The sequence below is a fragment of the Choloepus didactylus genome, chromosome 21, assembly GCF_015220235.1.
Source record: "Choloepus didactylus isolate mChoDid1 chromosome 21, mChoDid1.pri, whole genome shotgun sequence".
Lineage (NCBI taxonomy): Eukaryota > Metazoa > Chordata > Mammalia > Pilosa > Megalonychidae > Choloepus > Choloepus didactylus.
Window position 1 is genome coordinate 28,834,589 of NC_051327.1, and position 9,667 is coordinate 28,844,255.

General features: G+C 70.8%; 1 protein-coding gene across 1 annotated transcript in view; it reads right to left on the reverse strand.

Moving 5' to 3' along the window:
• Positions 1-179: 179 nt before the first annotated feature.
• Positions 180-9,667, reverse strand: part of CASKIN1 (CASK interacting protein 1) — a 10,679-nt gene continuing 1,191 nt past the window's right edge. Inside the window, exons 3-13 of the mRNA XM_037813789.1 lie at positions 9,268-9,362; positions 8,994-9,150; positions 8,815-8,888; positions 8,655-8,739; positions 8,471-8,562; positions 7,530-7,640; positions 7,348-7,449; positions 5,948-6,086; positions 3,862-5,865; positions 2,779-3,229; positions 180-1,724 (exon numbers count right to left, since the gene is read on the reverse strand). Coding sequence (XP_037669717.1) covers positions 1,628-1,724; positions 2,779-3,229; positions 3,862-5,865; positions 5,948-6,086; positions 7,348-7,449; positions 7,530-7,640; positions 8,471-8,562; positions 8,655-8,739; positions 8,815-8,888; positions 8,994-9,150; positions 9,268-9,362 — 3,407 coding nt within the window. The 3' untranslated portion in view covers positions 180-1,627. The remainder of the gene's footprint in view (positions 1,725-2,778; positions 3,230-3,861; positions 5,866-5,947; positions 6,087-7,347; positions 7,450-7,529; positions 7,641-8,470; positions 8,563-8,654; positions 8,740-8,814; positions 8,889-8,993; positions 9,151-9,267; positions 9,363-9,667) is intronic.

Sequence of the window (9,667 nt, forward strand, 5' to 3'; positions counted from 1 at the left end):
TGTGTGGGAGTGGGTGCTTGGGGTCAAGGGGCTGCATGTGAGAACTCTTGGAAGCAAAAGTCAAGAACGTTCCTTGCGCACAGGCACCGGCACAAGTGAGGAAGGTGGGGGGGCGGTCCACTTCCCGGCCCCGCCCTCCACTGCCCCCAACACTCCCCCCAAAAAGTGAGCCAAGCAGCTCCATTTTCTGCTGTTTATTGACAGCTCCCTGCCCGGACCCCCCCTCCCCACCTGCTAGAGACCCAGCCTGGGCCCCCACCGAGAGGCCAGGCGTGCCCGCTCGCGGGGGGGCCCTGCATGGCAGCTGGAGGGGCTCCTCTACCCCCCGCATCACAAACTCTGGTTTTTGGATTTTTTTTTTTATATATAAGAAATGTCAAAGTTGTGCCCAACACATCTGGATCAGCAAACACAAGAGACCAGTCAGTACTTGTTGGAGGGGAAGAGAGAGGCGGGGGGACAACACCACACGATGGGACCTCGGCACTCTAGTGGGGCTGGGCCAGCGGGGCCCCCGAGGACGTCACACACACGCCACACAGAGACCGGCACCCACGCCGTGGTCACTCGGCTCACACAGGCCCACGTCCGCCACTGCACGCCGGCTCGGCACCTGGAGCCCAGGCCCCCTCACGCCAGCACCCCTGGGACTTGGCCACAAGGTCTCCGCGGCGTGGAGGACACTGCCCGTCCCGTCTGTGAGCAAGGCACATCCTTCGAGTTCTTCGGGTGCAGCAGAGAAGTGAGGGGAGGGGGCGGTGGTGGAGGGGCCCTGGGTGGCAGACTGACCCCCTCCCCAGGCCGGAGCCTCCTGTTTGTGCTACTGGGCCAGGGTCTGGCCACCCCTGCGCGGGGGAAGGGAAGGATGGACAGACAGGGAGCCTGGGCCTCTAACAGCTTTTGTCTCCGGCTAAACTCCAGTATCCTTTCAGTCGGTAAATGGTTTTCTATAGAATCAATAATATTTTTTCTTTCTTTAAATATATATTTGTTAAAGTTATACCTTTTTGTTTCTCTGGGGAAATCTGCCTCAGCTCATTCCCAATAAATTAATACTCTTAATAGCTTATATTCTTATATGGAGCAGTGGGGCAGTGCCCCGACCCAAGACCCAGCCGTGGTTTCCCCTGCCCTTGTGCTGAGCAGGGGCAGCTAGCAGAGGCTCCCCAAGTGGCAGTTCTGTGCTGGGCATAGGCCTGTGCTCTGCCACGGATTGGGGGGGGGGGGTCTCCGGTGTGCCCCCCTCCCGCTGCCTCCCAAGGCAGGTCCAGCCTGGGCTCTGGCCAGGGGAGGCCAAGGGCTGCCCACCCCACACCCAACGGCCAGCAGTTATTGCACAGGGAGCAGCCTACAGGGACGCACAGCAGAGGCAGCAGCCGGTGGGCCCGGGGTGCCCCTGCCAGGCAGTCCTCCAGGCTTGGCGCCCGGCATGGGGCCCCGGCCCAGGAGAGCAGGAGTTGTGCTTGAGCAGGGGGCGGACAGCCAGACCCGTCCCTGCCTCGCCCCGCAGGCCGGACGCCCCCGGCCCTGCCCGCTCCCGCCCCACGGCGCCCATCCTGAGGTAAAGGTCAGTGTGCGGGCCCGAGGCCGGGCGGCTCCGCCCGGCCCGACGTGGACGGCGGACGCGTCACTCCAGCATGGCGTCCAGCTGGTCGGCCAGGTCATCGAACATGCTGCCGATGTCGTCCAGGATGCTGCCGGTGCTCTTCTCCGCGGCCGCGGGCCTGGGGGCGGGCGGCGCGTGAGCCGGGAGGGCGGGGCGCCGACGGGGGACCCAGGGAGCCGCGAGGCCCCGCCCACTCCCCGCCGACGTTCCCCGCGCCCGTCCGACGGCGCCCCTCTCGGGCCAGGCCACGCCCACCCTCCCGCGCCTGTTGGCCACGGGAAGCCCCGCCCACTCCGCGCCCTCTCGCCCCAGTCCCCGCCCACTCTCCGCTGACGCCCCTCCCCCGCGCCTGTCCGACCCCGCCACGCCACACCCCCGCCCCTCTCGCCCCAGTCCCCGCCCACTCCCCCCTGACGCCCCTCCCCCGCGCCTGTCCGACCCCGCCACGCCACACCCCGCCCCTCTCGCTCCAGGCCACGCCCACTCTCCGCTGACGCCCCTCCCCCGCGCCTGTCCGACCTCACCACGCCACACCCCCGCCCCTCTCGCCCCAGTCCCCGCCCACTCCCCCCTGACGCCCCTCCCCCGCGCCTGTCCGACCCCGCCACGCCACACCCCGCCCCTCTCGCCCAAGTCCCCGCCCACTCCCCGCTGACGCCCCTCCCCCGCGCCTGTCCGACCTCACCACGCCACACCCCCGCCCCCTCTCGCCCCAGTCCCCGCCCACTCCCCCTGACGCCCCTCCCCCGCGCCTGTCCGACCCCGCCACGCCACACCCCGCCCCTCTTGCTCCAGTCCCCGCCCACTCCCCGCTGACGCCCCTCCCCCGCGCCTGTCCGACCTCACCACGCCACACCCCCGCCCACTCCCCGCTGACGCCCCTCCCCCGCGCCTGTCCGACCCCGCCACGCCACACCCCCGCCCCTCTCACTCCAGTCCCCGCCCACTCCCCCCTGACGCCCCTCCTCCGCGCCTGTCCGACCCGCCACGCCACACCCCGCCCCTCTCGCCCCAGTCCCCGCCCACTCCCCGCTGACGCCCCTCCCCCGCGCCTGTCCGACCCGCCACGCCACACCCCGCCCGTCTCGCTCCAGGCCACGCCCACTCCCCGCCCCCGCGCCGGTCCCCGCGTGTCAGGCCCCGGCCGCGACCCGGTGCCCGCCCGCCTGTACCGTGCGCCCTGCGCGTCCTCCTGGCGGATCTTCTCCTCTACGGCTTGTAGCGCGGCCGCCAGGCAGGCGCTCGTCTCCTCCAGCTTCTGCCGGGCGCTGTCCCCGGGCGAGGCGCCGTCGGGTGCGGCGGGGGTCCCGGCGGGGGTCCCCGCGGCGGCGGCCCCGGCGGAGGTCCCCGCGGCGGCGGCGGCGGCGCGCGGCGGCTTGGCGGGCACGTGCAGCGCGGGCGCGCCGGGCGAGGGCGGCGCGGCGGGGCCGGCGCTCAGCGGGGGCGGCGTGCCGGCCGGCTTGGCGAGCGCGGCGGGCGGCTGGCGCGCGGGGGACGGCGCGGGCGACGGGCTGGCGCTGCCCTGGGGCAGCCCCGCCGCGGCCTTGGCCGGCTTGGGCGCCGTGGGCGGCGGCGGCGGCTTGGGCGACACGGGCGGCGGCGTCCCGTGGGCGCGCTTCACCTCTGCGGGAGACCACGGGGCTGGCAGCGGGCGGCGGCGCGGACTAAGCCGACCCCGCCCCGCGGCCCCACCTCCCCGGGCTCGGTCCCACAGTTGTCAGTTTCCCCGCGGCCATCAGGCGGCGCGCGAGCACTGCGCACCTGCCCGGCTCACCGCTGCCGGGGCCCTGGGACCCAGGCCAAAGTCCTTCCCTGACCTCCCCCTGCCTCCCCGGGTGCGACCTGCTCCGGCCACACAGGCCTTTCAGTTGCTCCAATGCCACAGGGCCTTTACACCTCCGATCCCTCTGCCTGGAAGCCTTTGCCCTCCCTCCTGTGCCAGGAAACTCTGGACCTGGGTCAGTCTCGCTGACCGGGCAGGGCCCACCTTCCTGACCCCACAGGTGCCACTACTCCGAGGTGCGCTGCCTCACCCACTAACGGGAGGGCCTGGCACCCAGCTCTGGGCTGGCAGAGCTCTGGGTTTGGGTGGATGTGCGAGGGGTCTGGGACTCTTTTCCCAACCCGCCACCACCTGGCTTCATCAAATCCAAGAAGAGGAAAGTTCCTCAGTGTACGGGGGAGGCCAGTAGGGGTCCCACCCACTCTCAGAGGGTGAAGGGGCCAGCGGGGTCCCGCCCACCCCAAGCACCCACCTGGGCTGCCAGGGCCTGGCAGTGGCACCCTCTTGGAGGCTGGCGTGGGTGAGCCCTGGACCTTGGGCACGGGCTGGGCCAGGACAGGCTTGGGCGAGACGGGCGGCTTGGCAGGTTTGCGGGCGTCACCATCGGGCAGAGGCAGCGGGGGCAAGGGCGCCAGCTCAGCAGGCGGGGGCTCGGCGGGTGGGGGTGGCGGGGGCAGCTCGGGGGGCGCAGGCTGCTCGGAGGCTGGCCGGCGGCGCACGGTGCCCATGCCATTCTGGTACACGGCCAGCACTGGGGGCGGCTCGGGCCCGGCCTCCCGCTCCTTGGCCTTGGGACGCCGCTTGACCGTGTCGGACTCCGTGAGGACAAACTTGACGCTCTCCTGCTGGCTCTGCTTGGCCCGGATGCGCCTCTTGAGCGTGGCGCTCGCCTCCACCCGGGCCAGGGGTGGACCCTCGCCGCCCCCCTCGCCCCGTGCCGGGCCTCGAGGCCGCTGCCGGGCTGTGCCGTCCTCCGCCAAGGCGCCCGGATCGGCAGGCGCAGCCAGCTCCCCGGGCCCGCGGCGGGCAGTGGCCAGGAGTCCCGTGACCGGCCCGCTGAGCGTGCGGCGCCGGTTCACCACCTCCCCGTCGGGCCCAATGGTCTCCTTGTGCTTCACAGAGGCCAACGCTGGGGCCACATGGCCTGGCTCCGGACTGGCTGGGCGCGGCGTGGGGTGGCCCTCGGGGGGCCGCCGGGCGGCCCGGCCCCCACCTCCAATGGAGGAGAGCTCCAGCATGGCCGCGATGCTCTTCACGCTGCCGGCGCTGCCCGTGTCCACGCTGCCGGCCAGGTCGCTGGCCCGCCGGCGCTGCGCCTGCACCCCCAGCCCGCCCTGCAGCCCATCGGGCTCGGCATCCGGCGCCGGCTCGTCGGCAAGGTTGGCGCCGGCCATGGCGGAGCTGGAGCGCTTGGGCGGGGGCGGCGGCGGGCCCTTCTTGCGGGGCCGAACGGCGAAGGACTGGCTGCGGTTGACGTTCTTGTCGGCACCCGCGGGGGCCCGCACCGAGTGGCTGCGGCCCACGCGCCGCTGGACAGTGGCGTAGGGCCCCGCGGCTGCCGGCACCAGCAGCTCGTCGCGCTCCGGCTCGCTGTCGGAGGCCACGTAGCGGTTCAGGCTGTGTGCCCGCTTCTTGGGCCGCTCCAGCTCACCGTCGGCCTCTGGGGGCAGGCACAGCGTGGGCACAGGTGCCGGGGTTGGGGGCCCAGCCTCGCCCTCCACGGGCTGGGGCAGCACGTAGGCAAAGCCACGGTGGGTGGGCGACTGGGGCAGGGAGCGTGGGGACATGGGTCGTTCTGCTGGAGTCAGCAGCTGAGGGGTGGGCTTCACCTTGGCCGTGGCCGGGGTGGGGCCGTGGGGGCCCCCTAGGGCCTGGGGTGAGCCTGGGTGGGTTTTGGTGGGCGTCTGGGGTGGCGTGAAGTGGCTGGTGCCCGGTGGGAGGACTGGCCGCGGCTTGCCAGGCACGGGTGGCACACTGGCCCGCTTGACGCTGTGGCCGTGGCGGCCAGCCCGGGCCTCCTTGGGTGGGGTGCCGGGGCCCTGGCCCTCGCCCAGCAGGTGCTCCTGGCTGCGGGACATGGGGCTGCCCGGCCCGGGGGGCCCGTCGCCCAGCAGCTCCTGGGAACTGCTCAGGTGGCGTGCTCGCCTGCTCAGGCTGGCCTCCTGGCGCGGGGCGCCCCTCGGGGTGGGCGGCAGGTGGTTGGAGGGCTTCTCGGTGGCAGCGGTGGCGGCCCCCTCGGCCGGGCCGGTCATGGCGGCCTGCAGCTCCCCGCTGAGCTCGCTGTCCTGGAAGGTGCTCATCTTTGGAGACTGGCAGTCAGCGGGGACGGGCTCAGGCGGGGGTGGCGACTCGATGGCCATGACTTCGAGTGACTGGGGGGCTTTCCGGTGCAGGGGGCCCCCTTCGTACTTGGCATACTCGGCCTTCTGCAGCTCCGCCAGCTTCCTCACTGCCAGCATCAGCTTCTTCTGGTGTCCTGAGCGGGGCACAGAGAGGGTCAAGCCGGGGAGCACAGGCGGCTGCGGGGTGGGCTGGGCTGGGGCGGGGGCGGCCCTCACCCAGCTTGGTGATGCCGATTTCCTGCAGGTCCTCCCAGGTAATGTCGGTGATGAAGTCGACGCTCTCATAGCCGTTGTCCACCAGCACCTTGTAGTACTGGGCCAGGCCAATCATGGACAGCCACACGGCCAGGTTAGCCTAGGGGACAGGGCACACAGAGGGGCAGCCGGGGCCAGCCGGCCACACCCAGCTCTCAGTGGTGGCGGGGAGGGGACCCCAGGCCAGCTGGGCACAGATAGACAGACAGAAGGACGAACAGGCCGGAGGTGTCGGCACTGGAGACAGTGTAGGTGCAGCTCCAGCACCACGTGGGCACCGGACAGGGCCCGAGGCCAGCCTCGGCACGACTGCCTGGCGCTGGTGCACACGCACGTGTGAACACAGGCACACACAGGCACACAGGGGCGGCCCCACCCTCAGGACACTGGGGGAGGGGAACCAGCCACGGGCACGACAGACTGTGCAGACGGCCCCCACGGGTGGACACAGACATGCGTCCCCACACATGGCGCACTGGACACGCGCACATTCCACGCTGCACTCCCAGCCGCCGCGGGCACTGACAAGCCTGCACACAGCCCTCACGAGTGCACACACACCCAACTCACCACTGCCCCCTGCGCCAGGCACACAGACACGCTCCAGCCCCAGCACACGCACGGGCACCAAGCAGCACCCTATCACACCCATACCACACACCGCACGCACGGGCACGTCCCCGGGAGGCCCACAGGGTGTGCCGCTGGCTGGGAGGGGTGTGTGCAAGGCAGGGGAGGTGGGCATGGTGGGGGTCAAGAGCCCCAGAGGGCAGGTAATGGCCTTAAGCTCACTGTGGGGCTGAGACTTGGCACCCCAACGGGCTTGCCTGGGACCGTCCTACAAGGTGTCCCTCCCCGCTGACACAAGCCCAGCCCTCCACCTGCCGCAGGTGTGGCTGGGAAGGGGTATGTCTACTGTCGGGGCAGGTGCCACGTGTGGGGGTGCACCAGTGCTCACAGGGTGCCTTGAGTCTAGCACACACACGTGGCCTGTGCACGCAAGGCGTGCACACAGGCTGGCGTGCATTTGGCGTGTACCTGGGTGACTGTACCCCATCAACGTGTGCTCCTCTGCGTAGGTGTAGGTTCTGGGAGGGACTGCTGGGTGGCATGGGTGCCACGGGTGTTGGCTGAATGGGGGGGGGCCCTGTGGGTGCAAGCAGGTGGAGCGGGGAGCTCTCCCGGCTTCAGGCTCCCCCTGCCCCCCGGTGCCCGTGACGGACGAACAGCACAGCTTGCTGCCGACCAGGCCGTCCACTTTCCCTGGAGCCCCAGCGGGCGGGCGAGGGCTGTCACCAGGCAGCCGTCTGTCTGTCTGTCTGCCTGCCCTGGCCTGGCCGCTGGGCTACGGGGGGCCTTACAGGTTTGTGCTCCGGCAGCCAGTCCGGGATGCTCAGGCCACTGATCTCGGCAGTGATCTTCTTGCGGTGGCCCGGCTTGGTGACACCGATGGCCGTGAGATCCTAGGCAGGGGAGAGGACCATCAGCAGGGGCAGGGCCGGCCCTGGGGGGCTCCACGGTGGCTGGCCCGGGGGCGGCTCACCTCGGGGGTCATGCGGCTGATAGTGGGCAGGTCGTAGCCGGCGCTGACGAAGTTGGGGGCGTAGAGCTGCAGCTGGAACGTGGTGAGCCACTGGCTGACGGCCTCCGCGCTCTGGAAGAGACAAGGGCACCGCTGCAGGCCTGCCTGCCGGGCACACACCCCACCACCGCGGTGCCGTCTCCTCGGCTCTGCTGCTGGCCGTTGTGCATCCGCCTGCAGCCGGGCGCGGCTCAGCCTGGCTCCACGCTCCTCCTGGCTTGGCCGGGGTCGGCCTTCCTCCCGCAGGCATCGTCCAGCCCTCGGCCTCCTTCCAGGGTCTCCACCAGGAGCGTCCGGCTGCCGTCCAGGCGGCTTCCCCCCGTTCCTGCACCGGGGAAGGCCCCGCAGCCCCTGGCACCGTCTCAGGGAGGCAGGGGGTGGGCCTGGGGAAAGGGGCCTGGGCTGGGCAGCCTCCTGGAAAGGGGTGCCCTGCACCCCCAGGCAGGGGTCTCGGGCATGGGGCACGGCTCTGTGCCCCTCTTCAAAGCAGCCAGCAGCGCACACCTTCACCCATGCCGAGGTGCGTGCACACACACAGATCGCTTTCCCCACGCACACAGCTGGGTCGTCTTACACCTCCCCCTTCCACGCCCACACGCACCCACATGCACGTGTGCCCGGCTCACGGTCAACACCACACACACGCACTCCCTTCTTTCTTTATGCCTGTGTCACGCTTCCCCACACACACACAGTCTAGGCACCCGTGGGCTCACACTCAGCCTACGCAACATCTGACATCTCTACACGCAACGTGCACACACGACACAGACTGACAGACACACGGAAGGACGGGCCCAGCCTGCTGAGACACCCTCAGCGGCTGCCATCTTCAGGGCACACGGGGCCGAGCAGCGCCTGCCTTTCCCCAGAGCGCAGCTGGACAGCGGCCTCAGCTCTACCTTTCCCTCCGACGCTGGCTCCAGCTTCTTGGGTGGCTGCTCCCCGTAGACCTGCCCTGTCTGGGCCGCTGGAGGCTGGGGCCGCGCCACACCTGGGGACGAGAGGGGGCGGTGGGGGCAGTGGGTGCAGGGGCTGCTCAGGGACCCCCTGCCCGACAGGCCAAGGCTGTGTCCCAGCACTTACCCGCGGAAACTTCCGGAGGTTTGACGGAGCCGTCCCCGGGGCTGGTCTCAGACACGGACTTCTGTGACAGCACTGTCGCCAGGAGCTACAACCCCGGAAAGCCCACTCACCAGCGCTGCTGGGGACCCAGGCCCCCCGGCCCCCTCCCCAGCCCACATACCTTGACCCCCTCGGAGGTGGCGTGTGGAGCCCGGCCTCCGGCCATGCCGCTCAGGCTGCTGCTGCGGTCCCCACCTGCCAGCACGAGGGGTATCAGGCTGGCACCGACCCCTGCCCAGCCCATGGGGGGCATCCAGCCCCAGTGCCACCAACCCTGGCCTTCCAGAGGCCTCGGCCTACCTGCAAAAGGCTTCCTCAGCACCCAGATCTCCTCCGGGGGCGCAGAGGGCCCCAACGAGCTGCTGCCCTGGGGTGGGCTTGGCTCAGGGCCTGCTCGGGAGCCTGCGGCCAAGCAGAGACACTCGTGTCCTGGACAGGCCCAGGCTGGGGCCTGGCACTAAGAAGGGGTTTCGCCTGGCCCAGCCCCCAGCCCAGGCAGAGCGGAGGCCGGGGGGCCTGCAGGGCTCCTCCTCCTGTCCAGGGAGCTGTGAACCCTCAGGAGACCCCTCCTCACCCTGGCCATCTGAGAGCAGGAGCGGCAGAGGGGCCTGGAGCCAACCCACCCTGTCTGTCCCTGGGCCCGAGGGTGGTCCCAGAGCCTGGTTTCCTCTGGGGACAGCGGGGGCAGGTCAGAGGCCGCACGGCCCGGGGAACTAGGGCTGTGGGCACAGCTCTCCTGCGGTGGCTGCTACCTAGCACTCACCTCTCGCTGGCAGCCAGACGGTGCTTGGCAAGAGGTCAGTCGGCTCCCACCACCCCCTGCAGCTTACGACGCCTGGGATCTGCCCCCCGCAGCCACACCCTGCACCCCCTCACCGCCCTGCCCCGCCGGCCCCCTCTGGCTCCTCCCAGGGCTGGACCCTGCTCAGGCATCTCCCCTCGTCCTCCGAGCCACTGGCTGTGCCGTCTCCCCC